General features: G+C 37.2%; 2 protein-coding genes across 6 annotated transcripts; both read left to right on the plus strand.

Annotated features, from left to right (window-relative positions):
* Positions 1-4,313: 4,313 nt before the first annotated feature.
* Positions 4,314-10,497, plus strand: LOC110189058 (uncharacterized). The gene is made up of 4 exons (XM_086833998.1): positions 4,314-4,376; positions 5,864-6,140; positions 9,004-9,126; positions 9,187-10,497. Exons 2-4 carry the CDS (start codon positions 5,943-5,945, stop codon positions 9,376-9,378), a joined length of 513 nt encoding a protein of 170 aa, XP_086690124.1. The 5' UTR covers positions 4,314-4,376; positions 5,864-5,942; the 3' UTR covers positions 9,379-10,497.
* Positions 10,498-10,659: 162 nt separating this feature from the next.
* On the plus strand, positions 10,660-17,402 carry LOC110189059 (uncharacterized). 5 transcript variants are annotated; one of them, XM_086834001.1, is made up of 4 exons: positions 10,712-10,850; positions 11,602-11,811; positions 15,391-15,782; positions 16,815-17,402. In XM_086834001.1, the coding sequence occupies exon 4, from the start codon at positions 16,863-16,865 to the stop codon at positions 17,124-17,126; it is 264 nt and encodes an 87-aa protein (XP_086690127.1). In that variant the 5' UTR covers positions 10,712-10,850; positions 11,602-11,811; positions 15,391-15,782; positions 16,815-16,862; the 3' UTR covers positions 17,127-17,402. The 5 variants fall into 5 exon arrangements, with proteins under 5 accessions (XP_020814688.1, XP_020814687.1, XP_086690129.1 ...); XM_086834002.1 differs by having other exon boundaries at positions 10,747-10,850; positions 15,391-15,795; XM_020959029.2 differs by lacking the exon at positions 11,602-11,811 and having other exon boundaries at positions 10,660-10,850; positions 15,391-15,795.
* The last annotated feature ends 1,506 nt before the right edge of the window (positions 17,403-18,908 follow it).

An 18,908-nucleotide genomic window follows, 5' to 3' on the forward strand; every position in this document is an offset into this window, starting at 1 on the left:
AAAAAATAAATTCCTTGACAAACATTTCATAAACCATACAATACAGCAATTAATTCTGATAAATATAAAAGGAATTTGACACTCTTTACAGAAAAGCATAACTAACCCTGGCAGCCGGACCAAACTTTAGCACTTGGCTGACAATTTTGCTACCTGCTTTTTTGAACCAGATTCTGTTGGCCAAAAGAGTCTGCCGGTCCGTTGGCCATTCGATTTTGTATGAGAGTTCAACAAGCTCTAAGCGATTGACCCTGTTCGCACCTCGTTATACCTCCATTGGCATTTGGCCGAGCTCCTTCATAAGTACCCGGGCATCTTTGTATCTTTGAAATGCAATCTTTTCTCACTTTATTCATGGCATTTTCTGTATGAAATTTCCCCCGAAGCGCTGTCTATCATCAGGCAGCATCACTGCGAAGGAGAATTGTGAACTTTGCAAGCCGATCAAGACGGGGTTCAGATGCCTTTGGCCTTCTAGAGTCAGTAGTGTCTTTATATTTTTGAATGGATCTGCCATTAATTTCAATCATCTCTACAGCACATTTGCCATCGTGCTTGTAATTGGTTTTCCGAACAGCAGTTCGAATTTTTTTGTGAGTGTTTCCCTTGTCACTGTTGCTGAATAATTTCAGTAAATATACATCAGCCATTCATCAAATGGCAATTCAATCAATTTTTCTTGGCATTTTCTAGGAATAGTTACTAATTTTGGTTATAAATAAAAATTGAACTGATAGAGTGTCACTTTTTTTAGGGGAAGACAGAAAATTAAATGGAAACTGTTTGAGATTCTTGCAGTTCTTTGACTTGTTAAGAAATTTTACCGAATTATTAAATGGTTTTCTTAGCGACAAATACTTTTTGGTTTATGTAAATGATTAATTGCAGATTTAAATTCTAATTTTATAAACAACTAAATAACTTAATTAAAACCAAATATAGCTGTTGTATTTACTCTATTATCCTCCCAGTGACCCACTTAAACATGTACATTTATTTAGGGTATTCCCCCCTAAGCTCTAATTTATCATGCCAAAAATTTAAATTGCTAAGCAAAAAATTGTAAATAAATAAAGTCACCTCAAAGAGTCACTTGAACGGATGACTGGCAACTTAAAGAAAAAGGGAGGAAAAGTATCAATCAATGTTGGCCAACTTGTGGGACAAATGAACTCAACTAATCCGTCGAGTGACAAAACAATTTGCGCAAATTCACTTTCAACCGGGGGAATTCTGTACAATTCGATGAAGGAGCTTCGCGTTTCGATTACAAAACCCATAGACAATTTGCCACAATTTGTGGCGGAGCGAAACCTTTTAGCCCAGATGATGTGTGGGATTTTGGAGAGCGAAGTGGCCTGGTGGAGGAAGGAAGGGCGGAGTTGCGCAAATCCGAGACAAAGACTGGTGATGATAGATCACGGCTCGTTTCTTCGACTATATTTTTTTTTTGTTTTTTGGCGGATGTGGCATGTGCCGCCGAGCCATCTCCAGAGGATGTTCTCCTCCTCTTGGAACTTGGTACTTGGTACTTGGAACTTGCTTAGCATATCCATTGTTGGATGGATGGCAGCATTGCGATAATTATCATTCCGCCGCCGTTCTGCCTTTAATTACCTTCCACTTCTGGCTTTTGCATAATTGCATTGTTTGTTGCCGAAATCGTCATTAGAATTTTTATTTGCACAATAATCAAGTTGTTCCAAAGTCATAAAAAAAAGAGTGCCCCAAGTGCATTGTTTTTGTGCAATGGCAGGGAGTTTTTTTTTTTTTTTTTTTTTTGTTATTGCTTTTGTTGTTTTGGCCAACTGCAAACTCCAAAACCAGAACAATGAGAACTAAGTGCGTTTATCAAAATGTTTGCGGTCTGTTTGCCAGTATTTTTTGTTTATTCTCTTCCGTTTTTAGTGGGTAGGATTTCGTTAGCAATTGACAAATGATGCTGGGGATGAGGCATTGCCGGGCCAACTGATGAATGAAGCGGCTCAGAGAGGATGCAGTTGGTCCAGTTAGGCCTTGGACTAGTTGAGTTAGATTAATGTAGGGTTGATTTATTAACCCAAAGAACTGTGTAATTATAACCAAATTTACAACGAATCAATAAGCACTTTAATTTAATAAAGAATCAAGTCTGCTCTTATGAACCCCTTATTGATTTCAGCCACAAACAATAAACAACTTGTGGTTAAAAAGCAATCACTTAGAGGTCAAAGCCAGGCCTGACCCTGATGTAATGGCACCCAGCCAGTAATCCAGTTCTCCACACACACACACAAAAGAAGATCACTTCCAATTAAAAAACATTTCAAAAATAATTTAATAAATTACGGCATTAGGCTGACAACAGAATGGCAACGGAAGAGCCCAGCAAGTGTCATAGCGAACCGACGGGAAGCCGACATTTATAAGCCACATAATTACTTGATCATTGTTTTCGTCACGTATTAAACATTTTTTGTTTTCAGCCAGAAAATATGAAACCCGAAGAAGCCCCAGCTGATGATAATGATGATGGATCTGCCCGCCTTCGGCCTTCAAATGGGTAAAAGTCAAGGCCGTTGCCGACTCAACGCGTGTGAAATCATTGGAAATTATGTGGAGGCGGTGGAAATGTCTCGACTTCAATCGATTAATTGTAGATCAATCAATTGGGCAATGGTAGCCCGGTTTCCAGAAGGGGGAAAATATATAGAGACGACGACCAACGCCTAATGATAATAAGATATTTACTATATTTACAAATGGTACGTAAGGCAACTGCCATTGCCCATTTTGAGCGGTTGTGGTGCAGTGCAACTGACGCTGATTAAGGGAATTTCTCACACAATCCACCGCACCGATACGCCGAAACTTGCTCTCGAAACCAAAAAATCAAGAAAACTAAGCCACGATAGACAACGTTTGGCAACGGCCAGACGATTGTCTGCGCTTTTCTCGAAGGTGAACCAGAATGCCGCCACTGCCACCGCCACGTCTCCGGGTCTCCCTGTCTTGAATCTCGGATCCCAGGTCTTTTCCAGTCCCCATGATGATGTCTTAGCCTCTGTCGATCTCTGGGCAATTGAAGCGCACCGAGAGCTGAACCGGATTGAACCACCGTGCACATCTTTTGAAAGTGAGCGGCTGAGCCACGCTGCGACTTCATCAATTCTAGAGCAAATGAATGTCTCTTGCCAACCGGCAGCGATGAAAATTTATTGCACCATTCGATTTTAATTAGTCTAATTTATGATAATTTTTTGCAAATCGAAATTAAATGCTGTCGGTAGGCGAATGGAATTGCACAAGCAGCATCCGTTGGGAGTTGAGGTTCTGGGAGGGCCCACATACAAATTAAGAGAGACGGTTTTCTTAGAGTTACATAATATAGATTCCATATTTATAATTATTATTTGAAATATATCCGGTTATCTATTATGTGTGGGTTCTTGAGTCTAAGAGACTTCTTAAGAAAGATTAAATCTCTTAATGTACAATGCGTTACCTAATATTTGTCACACAATATATATAAATATATTCGTATTAAAATATTTAAAATACTAAGTGTTTTCATATTAAAGTCTGTATGTATTCATATATATTAATACGTATTCTCAGCATTAATATTAATGGTATTAATACTTATCTACATTAGTTTTCTGTAATTAACCAGACAAAAAACCCAACACTACTCTTTACAATTTGTTATGTTTTTTAAAGGTATAAAAACATAAGTAAAATATTTTCTTACTTCCAATTTCATTAACTTAATTTCCCTTTTATTCATCTCAACTCTAAACCTCCGTTTTACTTTCCTGTATTTTTTCTTCCCCCACTTTTCCAATCAATGTCGAATCGAGTTCGTTGCCTAAGTCTTTCGTTTATCCAGCGCTAATGAACGAAAATTTCGCACTAAGCGCGCGACAATTAAATGGAATTGCCGTTAAGTTGGCCAAGTGGCATCATCAATAAGCAGAAATTTGCACTAATTTTTGTTGTTGTTTTGTTTCATTTTTGGTTTTTTCGCAGCTTTTGCGACACAGCCGAGCAAACATCAACAAACCGCGAAAACAAAACAAAACAAAAGAGACTCATAGACCCCGAAAAAAAACGATCCCCCGCACTCATGAATGAGAGAATAATACCCGATACCCATTCGGATCGCAGAGAGCCCCCACGAGACACGATGATTTAGTTTTCCAGCTTCGGCTGCGGTTGCTCTTTGGCAATTCCAGCGATGACTCTGTGGATTTGGCCGCTGGCAGCCTCGCTCATCTGCAGAGAGGGGCCCAGCGAGTGCTTGAGTATAAAACAAAAATTGATGCGAATTTTTTTACAACTTTTGCATCGACATCAAACGCGGCCACACGTGTTCCTCGGCTCGCATCGCCCCAAAAGTGAGTCCCGCTGATCCTAATACGAGATCCGATACGATTCGAAACCGATATAAACCGATACCAGAGTGTTTTTGCTCGTGCGCGGCGGCAAAGTGCGTGGCATTCAAATTGTGCTGCAGAGTTGAGCAATCAATTAGTTCCCATGAGGAGCAAACAAGTGCTGGATATAGTCAGAACGAACTGGGAAATAATTTAAGACTAAACATTGAGCGAGTGTGAGAAAATCAGCGGAGTAGGAAAAACAGTTTAAAAAACCTTTAAGGGATGCAGAGATCTTTTGTTAACTTATTTTTTAATTTTGTTGTTTGAGTTAAGAAATGGTTTGGATATATACTTATTAATCTATTTTTTAATCATTTTAAAAGTGGTTTTTGATTTTAATTTAACTATAATTAAAATTTCTTCATCAATCCCTTATCGTTTCCACAAGAAACCTTTAATACCGAGGACTCCTATTAGTTAATCATTATTATTTAATCATTTGCGCGTTCTTTTAAATCTCAAGAAGAATGAAAAAGAAGCCAAAGTTACCCTTGAAGTTTGATCATGTAAATCATGATAACTAAACCAAAAATACATCAATTTCAAATTGGAAAGCTTTATAATGCTAGTTTTTATTAGGTTATTTAATCGCTTACTAAATTTAACATTTACAAAAATAAAATTCATATAATTAAAATTTTTGAAAAAATTAACGATGTAACCTTCTTATTTTTTAATTATGAAACAAATTTCGAAAACTTATAAACATGGCTATATCGTCTGGGCTGTTAATGCTGATCAAGAATATATATACTTTATAAGGTCGGAAATAACTCCTTTTCTGTTTTTCAAGCTTCTGACTCACATTTATATCAGGTTATAAAGGGTAAACAAATATAATAATAAATTTATATATCCAATATATTAGCTGTCCATTAAATAAATAAATGTCCAAAGAGCTTTAAATGGATTGTAAAAATGCATCCCATACAAACAATAACAATAAAAATACCCAACAAGCTTTGTATCTTAACGATCAGCTTTACTACATTAAAAGCCAGCTTTGAGGTAATCAAATTATGATGGAACAATGTTGTAAACAAGAATTCTGCGCAATAGCGTTAACCCCGAGATAAACAATTGGAGTTATTATCAATTAAGATCCATTAGAAGCATCCGCTGCCCCGCAAAAAGAAACAAAAACAAAAGTGAATGCAACCGTTGGCGGCAGCTGCAACGCAGCAACGTCGCACCAACGGCAGCAATACTCGATTGTCCATTAGCAATAGTTGTGGTTGCCTCCTCTCGCAGCACATAATAGACATGTACGATAGATAGATGTAAAATCAAATTATATACCACACTGGCCGACAAGGAGAAGAAGATGCAGCTTCCTTTCTAAAATAGCTAAACAAAACCGAAATGCATTAAGCCCGAAAACAGAAAATTAATATCTTCAACCCACTCGACTCGTTTTCTTTCGATTTTCGTTTTGTATTTTTTAGATAGCAGCAAAAAAAAAAATCACATTTAAATTACGTATTACCAAAAAGAAAAAAAATCACAAAAACAACAACAGACATCATGGCAGCGGCAACAACAGCGAACAAATCACCGCAGCAGCAACATGAACAGCAGCAGCAGCAACTGCAGCAGCAGCAGCATCACAAACAGCAGCAGCAGCAGCAACATCTTCAGTTTCAGTTTTGGTGGAGGAGCCCCTGCCTTCTGATAGTCGTGTTGGGACTGCTCTCAATGCTGGCGGGGAACTGTGTCAATGGGGTAAGTCCTCTTCCCACCGATCGTAATCGCAATCGTAAAAGTAACAATAATCGTAATCCTAATCCTGTACATAGTACCGAAATAGTGCACACTCGAAAAAATATTGAATAAGAATAGTTTGTAAGGGGCTCACTTTGGTCAAAAGAAACTATCTAGAATTTCAAAAGATATTTGAAGTTGAAGGATATTCCAAGGTGAAATAAATACTTTTTCCTTTACAGTAATGTTTCCTCTATTTATAAATATATAATTTATCCAAGTGCAGAGAGACCCAGAAACCCCGTTCCCTTATTCAATTACCATTTTTATTGCCCGCTATAATGGCAAAACACAAACCATCTCTTGTGTAAAAGGCTTTTTATGAGCTTGGGAAATGGCTTATTGAATAATTTGGCTCTGGCAGTATCTAAGCATTGATTTGACAACTTCATTGGCCAGGCCTGTATGTGTATATCTTTGGTGTATCAAAGTGAGCAACAGATGCCACACAAAAAAGTGTCATCTGAGATAATTTTCGTACATTCATTCCGCATAGAAAGATTGTGCACACCATTTGTCTCTTGTTTGATTGGGATCTCACTCAGCCAGCAACAACAGCGGCGGCAACAACAAACTCCCACGCAAAGTTGCAGCCACAGCACTGCAACACAGAAACACCAGCAACAATTACAATTGTTGCCTCAAAATAGTAAAAAAAAAAGATATACCCAAAAAAGAGCTGGCTTTCTGGCTGCCTGCCTGCCTCCGCTGGCCCCTTTCACCCTTTTGGCCATCTTCCTTTCATGCCGCATGCAATGTTGCAAGTGCAGAAGACCCAAAAGAAGCTGGCCAAGAGAGATCTGTTGGGAACATAAGGGGGGGAGGCAACCAAGGGGGTGTGTAGCCGACACACGAAGCAGACAACCTGTCTGCCAAAGTGTTAGACAACTTCTCACGTCCCCGCCAGAAATGCACACAGAAAGAGCTCCCCCTGGATAGGAGCCGAGGCTCTTTCTAAAAAGGTGTCGTCATGAGTCTTTCTTCCTCTGTCTTAAATACACTAACTAAAGAGGGTAGTTAGTTTACTTTAAGTAACTTTAACAGTTAAATAATAGTTCCTAAAGTCAGCTAAATAATGTATAATCTTTCCTGCAATTATGAAGCATCCTTCTTTGATAAATATATATTAATACTTATGAATTTCTACAGAAATTGATTAGCTAGTACAACTTTTTATTTTATAAAATACAGTCTATATATAGTGTATAACTAGACACAACAAAAAAGTGTAAACAACATTCGCTTTTTACCATTTGGGGCTCTATTCCCCGCTGTGTGTTACATTATCAATTAGCCTTGGTTACCCCTCAGCCGCGCTCGGCAAACAGAAATAAAAGGAAAATACAGGGAAAATTAACCATTTTCCAGTTGTAACTCTCATGCCGTCTCGTCTGCTTGATATTTAAAGGAAAATGGCCCGGCCAAAGGTTGAGAGTGGAGGAAAATAATTGATGGCGATGGTGCGAGGGGGAGCATCTTCGGGGAAATCACTGGGACTGGGTTTACTTCGCTTTTTTTGGGTTACTGAGGCAATGGGCGGTTAACATGGTTTGTTGTTTCATTTCTGTGTCTCTTTGGGGGCTGTTGGAAATGTTAAAAAGCCCAGGAAAGCCCAGTTATTAGCGTGAAAATTGCCAGTGATTGAGAAAAGTTAAGCAGAAAAACGAGGCAGCGTAAATGTTGGAAATTGCAATCGAAAGTGGAAGCTAAATTCCTAATGTTACCTATAAAAGAAGACTTATTTTAGGAAGTTTATCTTGAGGAAATATGACATTATTTTAACTAAGATTTCTATCCATCTTAAATAAAGAATATCTCTATATCTTCCCATAAATCCCTAATGTTTCCCAAGAAGAAATCCCAACTGTTTCTCACCCCTTCAAACGACTGAACATTGCCAATCACTTTTGCCACGTCGAAATAACTTCCATTAGCATAAATTCGGCATTAACCCAAATAAGCCCCCTTAACCCCTTGAAGGCGGTTGACTGGCTGGATGGGAGGGAGATGCCGCCGAAGGGAGAGAGAGATTTATTTGAGCGTAACGGCGACGGCGGTGGCAGCAACAATGGGAAACTGCATTCGGATTAGAAATTGAGGCAAGATCAAGATAGATGGTTTAGATGCAACCTGCAACATGGAGCTGGAACCGATGTATGGATGAGTCTGCTCCATCGACACAAAAGAATCCGAGTGTGAGGATCCCATCAGCTCTCCGCCTTCGATGTGTTTATTGTTTTATTTGTTGCTCTTTTCGACTGTTTGGCTTTTTGGCTTTTCGACTTTTTAGCTTTTCGGCTTTTCATGGTTTCGTACGCATGAGATTGACAGTCGTTTGTCACATGGGGCACACACACTCGGAGCACACAATTACTTGCAACTGTTGCAAGTGCACAATTTTCAACACTCACTGGTTCTTTTGTTGGTTTCTGCCAGTGTTTCTCGAGTTGCTGCATTTGCATTTTAAATGTGTCTATGTGGCAATTGTTTCAAATTGTAATTTGTTATTGTTTAGAGTTCATTTTGTTGTTGGCGCTTGAGCAATGTGTGGCTGCCACATGCCACCCACAATTGAAGGTCGCTGAGCAAACTGTGAGCTGAGATAATTCACACGAAGATCCGCCAAATGAAGTCATAATTTAATTCCATATTTTTATGTGTTGAGAGAATTGCTATTAAATGCATTATAATAATATTTTATATACGAAATAGGGGCCAATGGTATTCAGGTTTGTTTGCATAGCATTGCAAATATTTAAATATAATTGCTTCATTATTTGTTTTTACTAGTTTTTATATATTTTATTTATACATCTTTTTCCAGCAAATCGATGGCTATATTGCTGGAGAGGATTACCCCGCCTACGATGCAGTGCCCAAGGGTCTGGCCTTCAATTGTCAGGGTCGCCAGCCGGGCTACTATGCGGACACAGAGACGCGTTGTCAGGTGAAGTTGCCCCTTAAGTAACCATATATCATGTATAAAAATAATGACTGCAATTTACAGGTGTGGCATTGGTGCCTCCATTCGGGCCATCAGTACTCCTTCCTCTGCCCCAATGGCACTGTCTTCAACCAGGCCGTCCGTGTCTGCGATTGGTGGTCAAATGTTAACTGCGCCGGCTCGGAGCAGCTCTACCAGAACAACGACGAACTCTATCGCATTCCCGAGAAGCAGCAGTCGTCGAGTGATGTATGATATGAGGCCGATGATGAGTATAAGATTGGGACAGCAACAAACGGAACTACAACACAACAGCGCGGAGGCAGACAGCGGCAATTTCAAAAGCAACAGCAGCAACATCAGGAGAAACAGCAACAGCAGCAGCAGCACCAGCAGCAACAACAACAGCAGCAACATCAACTCAACAGCAACAATAGAATCATAGATAGCAGCAACTACAGTAAAATGACCAAAAATAGCTTTAGAGGTAGCATGAGATTTACCACACCAAGTACCAATCCTCAATCGTCGTACTCATCATCACAGCAGCAGCAACAGGAGCAGCAACAGGAGCAGCAACAGCAGCAGCAACATAAATCTAGTAAAAATAGCGAAAGAAAATCAAAGCCTAGCAGTAGCAGTAAGCCCAATAGACTTAGCCATAGCGATAGGGAAAGCAACCGCAACCAAACTAGAACTAGGAATCGCACACACAGCAATAGCCAGCATCAAGGGAAGAAAAAGAACCCAAGCAATAGCAATAGCAACACACAAAACTCACACAACAATTCCCGAGGCAAACAGCGCTATAATACTAACAAATTCGAAAATGATGCAGAGCTCAAGGACTACAAGAGCAAGATCAAGAACAAATACAACATCGATTATGATCATTCTTTGGATGAAGAATATGAAATAATCGAGGCCATTGAATGAGTTTTAAATGCACAGCAAATGAAAAGTATAAACAAATTTTTAAATTTGTTTGTAAGCAATTTTCAAAATGCACAAATAATAATTGTCTGGAAAAAGAAATTCCTAAAACAAAACTCTTAAATTTAAACAGAAAGAAAAAAGCGATTCTTCAACATTTTAGATAATACATTTTTGCAATGTATAAAAAATTACTATATTTTGCTTTGTGCAGCTTTGTAATCATTGTTCTTGTTGTTGTCACAAAAACCTCAGTTTTGGCGCTAAATTCCTCGTTACGTCTTTTGAATGTTTCCCAAAATTATCTTTTGTATATAATTTGTTAATACTAATAACAAAAACACATTTCTTTCATTGTTAAATATCCACAAACACACACACATACACCTTTCATGTTCATTTAAACCAAACATCAAAGTAAATAAACATTTTTAAAAATAACTGCTTTTAAGTTTACTCACTGCTTACCGGAAAAAAGCAGTTAGATTTCCTAATTTTAAAGCAGTGTTCGTTTAAGCTTTTTTTAACTGCTTGACTGACTTGCTTTAAAGATCACGATCAATATAGTTGTCCCTCTTCCTCTTTTGAGTATTTTTAAAGCTCAACTTGACAGCGATCAGCTGCTGAACATATGGTGTTAAAGCTTTCGATCCGTGTGTAAGAAGAAGCAGCTTTTCAGAAAATATCGACAAAAATTATTTGTTTGTGCTGCGTCCAAATTGTATTTTGTTTTGTTTTATTTACACTTCTACAATACCTCGAAAATGTGCCAGGAGCTTGGAATAAACAAGGCAGTAAGTAATAATTATGGCTACAATTGCGATAGAATTAATATCAATAGGAAGCCAAGCGCTCAGGTTACTAACAACTTTGGGGAAATGTTCACAAAAAACGCGGACAAAGTGCTTGGCATATACACAGAGAGAATTAATATTGCCTGAATCGATCAAATCTATGAATTTGAATATTGTTTTGTACATTGTTTTAGGCTTTTGATATTTTTCTACAGTATTTTATACCACCTTTTAGTAAAGAGTTCTTTAATTAAGGTATTTTTCCAAAATTGAGTATATTTTTTCTTCTCTTTGTGTATGAATGCTCGCCTTGAAGCTGGATTAAACTTAAATGGAAAGATGAAAAGCAGACTATTGTTAAGCCAACATAATAAGTTAGCTAATCGCCCTTCACTGGCCTTTTCATCTTTAGTAAAGGGTTTCAGGAAAAATCGTGGGAGTGCTCCTCATATAACAAAATATTTAAAGTTTTTAAGAAATTAGAAAACCAAATTGCAAAAGCTTAAAGAAAATATTCAACACCTGTAACATTTACTATATTGACTATGAGTATGTTTGCTATTTGCCTTGATAACACACATCTTATCCCTTATGGAGAGGAAAACACCAAAGTTTCCTTTAATATTTAGTGTTTATATATCTATTACATCTTTTCTCATTTCTGTAAAACAAATGTATTAAGGAAGTAGCAACCAATGAAGCATTTTTTAAGAAACTAATATGTTGAGATACGAAAACTCCTGCTTTGTAGGCACATCCATGAAAGAGGTGTTAAACGTTTATCTTCCCCCTATAATCTCTGTTGATGTTAACCCATTACCCTCCCCATCGGGCCATATCCATGCCATCTACATTCGAAATGAGGGGGAAAATGGAGTTGAAGCCGAAATAGAGAAGAAGTAGTTCAAGTTTTGTGTGCCACAACGGGGAGACTTCATTTCCGCGTACGAAATAATCGCAGGTAATTTTATATACCTGTATATATGTACATAAATACTACACCTACGCAATGCCGGTCGTTGCTCATGCATAAGAAATAAGCCTCTCCAACTGTGATGCGGAAATATCGGTGCTTTAAGCAAATGAACTGACCGAAAGTAAGACACAAAATCAAAATAAAACCTAAAACAAGCAACCTAATTAAAAGTCAATTTCAATTTCAGTCATTAACCGAAAGCGGCACAAAGTGTGTCACAGTTTTGTTTGGCGCTCTTAACCCCCCCACGTCTTGTCCCGCCTTAACCCTCTCTCTGGCACTGTAAATCACAAATAGTGTTTTCATTTTCTCGACTTGACTTGACTTGACCATTCACTCTCCGGTCACCCACATTCGAGCCGCCGTTCCCCCCAAAAAATTTTGGTTCACGTTTTTTTAATGGGTTAGACAACCACGGAGGCCACAACTGGTAACTGGAGTCAAGTTAACACCATTTGCATTATGTAAGAAGCTTAAACAATATATATTTTTCTTCTCCTTCCCTCACTTTTGCCCCCTGGCTGCTGCTTTGTTACGGTTTTTGGCTGGAAGTGTCCACTAATTAATATGCAACTAAATAATTTACAATGTGACGCGAATTTCATGCAAAATATGAACCGAAGCGAGAGGAGGAGGCTGGTGGAGAGCGAAGGGGGAAAATGTTGCGAGCAAAACAAGAAATTATTTCATTAACTCTCGGCTTCATGTGAATGTTGAAATTGTCTTCAATAAATTGCGCAAATTAAATTTATTTGCCAGAAGGGAGGAAGGTAAGAGTCTGGGGAAGCTTAAATGCTCTTGAAGTGTGAGGTATTTAAGGGAAATAATTGAATTAAAGTAGTAGAAGTTAATGAAATGTTCGAGTTTTTTATATATTTCTAAAATACTGTAAATAATGGTTAATGAAGTCAAAATCCATTGAAGTTTGATTACTAATTTCGGTAAGACTTTTAACTAGCTTAAACTTTGATCTGGTTTAAAATATAAAAAGATATTAGAGTCCCTTTTCTCATATTTACTTTAGTTGCCAGATAATATTTATATTTTGTATTGATTAAAAGATATATATAGTTTTGGCTTAAAAAATGTAACTTAAATCCCCTGTTCATTGGCTGATATTAAGTTTTAATTAGTAGAAGAAGGTTCTCCTTAAAATTGGCAACATTTCTTATTGAAGAAGGTATTGTTATTTGAGAACTGCTTCTCTTTTGGATTTCACAACAACTTTATGGTTTTACCTCAACAAATCCTACGTTGTATAATTATAATTATTTATAAAAACAATTTGTTTAATTGCCAAACCACTTCGCTTGCTTCTTTTGATGGTAATAATAGTTGCTGCACACTAAAACTTAATTTATTGAAAAGCTTCACCAAATAGTGACCAGGGTCCGAGAAAAAAGCAGGGTAACCGAGTCGGCAAAATGTCAGAAGGTCTTTCAAGGTGTCTGGGTCTGGTCTCGCAAAACCGGTAGATCCACGCACCAGCCAAGCACTTGGAACTCATCTGATCTCCGTCGGATGTGGATGTGGAGAGGTGACTTCTGCGAATTCTTCTTGCCCATTTGCACGACCTGTCAAACCGAATCTGGCTGTGGACTCCGCTGACTATATATGCGACAGTTCAACTTCAGCATTTGCCATTTTTGCATCAGGAAGATGCAACCTTCCTCTCAACCCGAAAATCCTCCCCAGAAGCGAAGGCTATCCGCATCTGCAACTGGTTTTCTGCCACTGCAGTTTGGGTTTTCTGGCCGCTGTCTTATAAATATGTTGCGTCTTTTGCGCATGCGTTTTGAAAATTAATGCAAAACATTTCCAGCTCCAGCTGAGAGGCATCTCATTCGAACAGGTCCCCCTCAAGTTGAAGTTGATTTGTGTGCTTAGTATAATTGCTGCGATTATCGAGTTGTCCAAAGAGCCGAGTTTGGCTCTGAATTTGAGTTTCAGTTTGATCACTGCCTCATCTCATCTCATCTCAAAACAGCTCGTCGTCGTGGGTAAGGTTAAGACGACGGTTTTGCGTTTAGCGATTGTCAAGTGTATTCAAAAATACGAGAGATGCAATCTCCGGTCAGGTTTTGACTGCGGTCTGTCTCGAATTGTCGATCTGCCCGCTGATGGATAGCTATGATCAGTGGCGTGACTACAAAAGGGGGTTGCAAAGAAATTTCTTTGAATATCGAAAAAGTCTTCCCATTCCTAGGTTCCATATAGAATTAATTATGTTCGCTAAAAACATATTTATATAAAAAATCGTCACTTCGTAATTGAAACTATCATATCTCAATTGCCAGAATTAAATACCAGCAGTTTATATTAACAATTTAATATTATATATATTTATACAAATAAATGGTATATCCCTAAAAAATCTTCCCATCCCCACTTCCTTATAGAGTTTATTATCATTCCCTAAATAGTCTCAGATCTATGATATATTTTGATTTGAACTCTTGAAAGACTTATGAGCACATCAAACTATACAAATTGATGAACGTTCATTATCAGGGTCATCTGGGAGGTAAAGTGGCATAATTAGTTGACTGATCTCTGATCCATTTAAATTTATATTTAAGCTTCCTCCAAATGACGAGCATTATGAATTAATAATAAAAAGACAAATATGAAGTGGATTTAGAGATCAGGGTCAGACTGGGACTGACAAAGTGGGTGACAGAGGTTACTGCTCTTGGATCAATTTAAAATTAAACATGTTAAAATTTCTTAGCAATATGTAAGGTCAATGTGGCTACAAAGAAATTTGATGGGTTTATTTTGGGATACATCCATATGATTAACTCAATGGCTTAAGAGTGGAAATTACCTCAGCTTAATTATTGATGGTTTTGTTAATGACTGCTGGTTTTGTGTATATTTAATAATTGAGCATTTCTCAAGCCTTAATTGGAGATTTATTAATAAAATTGGATATTAATCACCATTATTAAAAGTAAATTTCCTAATGAAAAATAAAGGTTATGATTTAACTAAAAGAATAAGAGTATTTATGAAAGTAAAACTATAATAATGCTCGTACATTAAATAATATTAATAAATGGTTAAATATTTTATAGATTAGCGAAAGTTTAGATTTCACAGGGTAGAATAAGATCCAAAAAATAATCTTCAAGTCATTCAGCTTTTTCTTAATTATCAGTTTACCTTCACTATTATCATTTTTCCCCATCTTTGCCCCGATCTTAAGATATATTTTATTACAAAATCCCCGGCTAATTCAAGGTTCACACTGACAAATTCGATCTTGTTTACCTCTGCCCTCCCATTTGTCTCTTTTTTCAATTAAGTATTCAATCTGGCCAAAAACCATTTTCTATGCTAATTTCAAACGGCGGTAATCCGACCTGCCCCAAGCCTCCGATTTGATATCCACAATCCATATACAATCTCCCAATTCGGTCACACCTCGTGCTCCAGTTTTTGGACCACTTTTTCGCAATCCAATTTGTTTTGCCCTTTTTACCCGTTCATCTTTTTGTGAGTCTCTAATTAATTTTCAATCAAAATAAAACGAAATTTGTTTTTTTATGCTCGTGTTTGCAGGGAGCCGCAGCGACTTTAGGAGTCTGAAGACAAAAGCCCGAAAGAAAGGCGGAAGATTCAGAGAAAAGGTGGAAGAAAGACCACAAAAGATTTGAATGCTCTACACATATTAACATAATTAAGGTGCCTGCCCAATGGCTGGCCATTGAGAGAGATATATCAGGGAAAGACACGCACTTTTGTACGGCGGCCATCAACACCGCTCGCCTCGAATCCCAATGCAAATGAGGCGACATCACTCAGCGGCCAAAAGCGAAATGTGCATCGTCAACACGAAGACCTAGAGCTGGCAATTGCATAATAGAGGCAACCAAAAACCAAACACGACCTCATTTACAAAATCGCAAAACTTCGATCGACGACAACACACGGGCCGACTAGCAGACGAACAGGTAAACCTGAGAGGTAACAACTCTTTGGATTAAACAAATATTTTTCCATCAAGCAATATACTTTTGAAAAAGTGTGCCACAAGACACACAATTGCCTGATAGCTAATAGATAAAAAGTCTATATTAAAAAAGTTCCATAAAAGAGAGGCATATTTTATTGTTAACAATTAAGAACAATAACATAGGATCATTGGTTCATATTAAAACGACTCCTTCACTATGTTGTTTAGGTCAAAGGGTAATCACTATCACTACCATCACTCTTGATGTAAACACTAGGAAGGCCACGGACAGAATGAGGTCAGTGCGAGGCAGCGCACTGTATTTATAGTCTCTGAGTGAAGAGAGCAGAGAAAGTGAGAGCGGAAGAGCGGAGAGAGATACAGAGAAAGTGCTATCTCTAGAGATGCATAGAGAGAGATAGACACACCGAAAAAGGTAGAAACCAAGAGGCAGAATGAGAGAGACAGAGAGTGAGAGGGACAGAGAGGGAGAGAGAGCTATTCGCCGTCTTAACAATATTATATTATTACAAGAACGGAAGCTAATTTAACACACTGAAGCTTCAAATTTAAATTCGATCAAAAATAATTAATTCAATATACATTTTTTAATATATATATTTTTAAAAACTTTATATCTTCGGAAAATATATCTTCTATATATTTTAAATCTATCTATCTATCTATATTTTATATCTATCAGAAACAACTTCTTTACTGCTTTGAAAACTTTTGACACAAATTATAGTACCCTAAGCTTTAACCTAAAATCATATATCAGTATCTACATAAACCTCAATATTTTTTGCACATTTTCTAGTTAAACCTTCAAAATATAAGGCACTCTTGCAACAAATAAATCATTCTTTAAAGATATGCATACTCTAGTTTCTTGTTTACTTTCCTACAAAACTGTCAAAGTATTATAAGTAATGGGTTTAACCCCAAAGCAACTAAAATATTATTTTCAAACATACTTTACTTTAAGTGCATAGTTTATTGTACAAAAAATGTTCTCCCTCCATTTCAGTGTTTATTTTAATACCTGCATGACGTATACGCACCGTGGGCCGCAATAATGGACCTAATGGAGCTGCTGCATCAGCTTTTGCTGAACGTGTTCGACATATTTAAGATCTACCTCAAGTTTGCCTTGATCACACTGGTCATCTACTTCCTGGCCGAGTGGTATATCCTGCGATATGGCGCCGAACTGGAGGCCGAACTGGATGCCCATCTGGTGGCGGGCGCCGAGCTGCGACAGGAGTCCCCGGAGCGACCCGAATCGAACAGCACGTTGAGCAAGGTGTTCCGATTCGTGGTGAACTTTTTCATCCTATAATCGACTTAATAATATTCACTCGACAAGGTCAATCGAGCAGCTGAATCGGTTGTGTGTCTTTTTGCGGAATTGCAATTCGATTCAGCCAGCCACATCTCAAGGCCCCCGCCCCGTCAGGAGAATGTAACCACTTTTGATACAATCGAACCAGTTGCATTTAACAACAGAAAAAAAGGCAATCAAGAAAAGAAAAACAAAACAAAGGCAAAAGCCACCAAGTAAACACAATCTTTATATGTAATAAACAATAACAATAAGGAGCTATACAAAAAACAAGTTGAACCGCTTTTTATTTCGGCAGGGATCGGGGGGGCCAAGTAAGGCATTATTGTTTAAATTTTACATAGCCTTTGGTTTGGTTCTCTGGCTTAAGCAAAATAAGAATGACTAAAAAATCAGTTTTGGGGTGGGGTCTCCACGAATTTGGGCTAATTACACAGTTGGCAGTTTGACAAACAACAAAGAAAACCTCAAGAAATTGCATTACAAACTTTGAAATTGCACTCAAGGAAATGTAATATAAGGCGAGTATTATTAAATTAATCACATTTTTTATGCACTTCTTAAGAGGGTTTTCTGATTACCACAAACATTCATCACAGAGGAGTGTCCTTTGAGAGAAAGAGTTTGTCAGAAGATAGGAATGTATTCAACAAAATGATTGTAATATAAAATATTTAAAAAGACCTTAAGCAAATTAAACCTAATTATTAATTTATTTGTAATTTTGATACTCCTTAATATATATATTTATAAAGAGCAATTTATTCATATTACTTGTGGTTAATATGAATAAATCCCCCTAACATGTGGATTTTAAATTTTATTTAATTCAATGACAATGACAAGCCGTAAAAATGTTTACTTTTTAAGTGATTTTTTTATTGGAATATTTATACGATAATTTGGCAAATTAAATAACATTTCTTAACAAAAAGAAAGAAAGAGTCAAGCTGACTATTTCGTTTGATTTTTCTGGTGTAACAATTTACCAGTTTGTTACCTTGTTTATATTTTATATCTTATATAAAATATATTTTCTAATATATAGTAAATGTTACAATTATTATTAATCTATTTAAGACTTATTTTATTTTATCTTAACAAAACAAAATATAAAATGTACATAAAAACGTATGTTAGAAGATATTTCCTTTTATACTTAGTACGTATTGACGAATTTATATAATGTTCTACTTAAAATGTTCAATTTTTGGTATAATATTAAGGAAATTGATATAACTAATAATAAGATTCATAGGAAAACGTTATTAATTTTACAACTATTATAAACTAATTATGTTAAACAATATTAAAATACCTCAAAATAAAACCTCTTGCAACTCTATTAATTTATTTTCCATCCTTATTTTCACCGCATTTCCATGCCAATTTGGCATAGTTATCACGGACAACCCCTCTGAATGAAAAAAAAACAATATTTTTGAACAAATTGCTCGTTTTATCAGCTGGCATAACTTGAGCGATCACAATTTGGATCTATTGATCGCCGGATTGTTGTTGGCTAGTGCTTAGTGGACCAGTTAAGTAGTAGTTACAACACGTTGTGCCGACTCTCGTTGCTTTTATTTTTGTGACTTATTTTGTTGGTGTGTGTGGTACCTGCAACAAATGTGGAATACCGGTTCAACAAACCGTTCGACCCACACAAAAACACACAACGCATACAGATCCAGAGCCGGGCGACACGGTGCTCCCATTCTCATACACAGATAGAGCGGGGCACAGATTTAGCACTAGGCAACAAAAATATGGACTCTT

Source organism: Drosophila serrata, unplaced genomic scaffold (assembly GCF_035046125.1).
Source record: "Drosophila serrata isolate PLE 108 unplaced genomic scaffold, ASM3504612v1 contig_272, whole genome shotgun sequence".
Classification (NCBI taxonomy): domain Eukaryota; kingdom Metazoa; phylum Arthropoda; class Insecta; order Diptera; family Drosophilidae; genus Drosophila; species Drosophila serrata.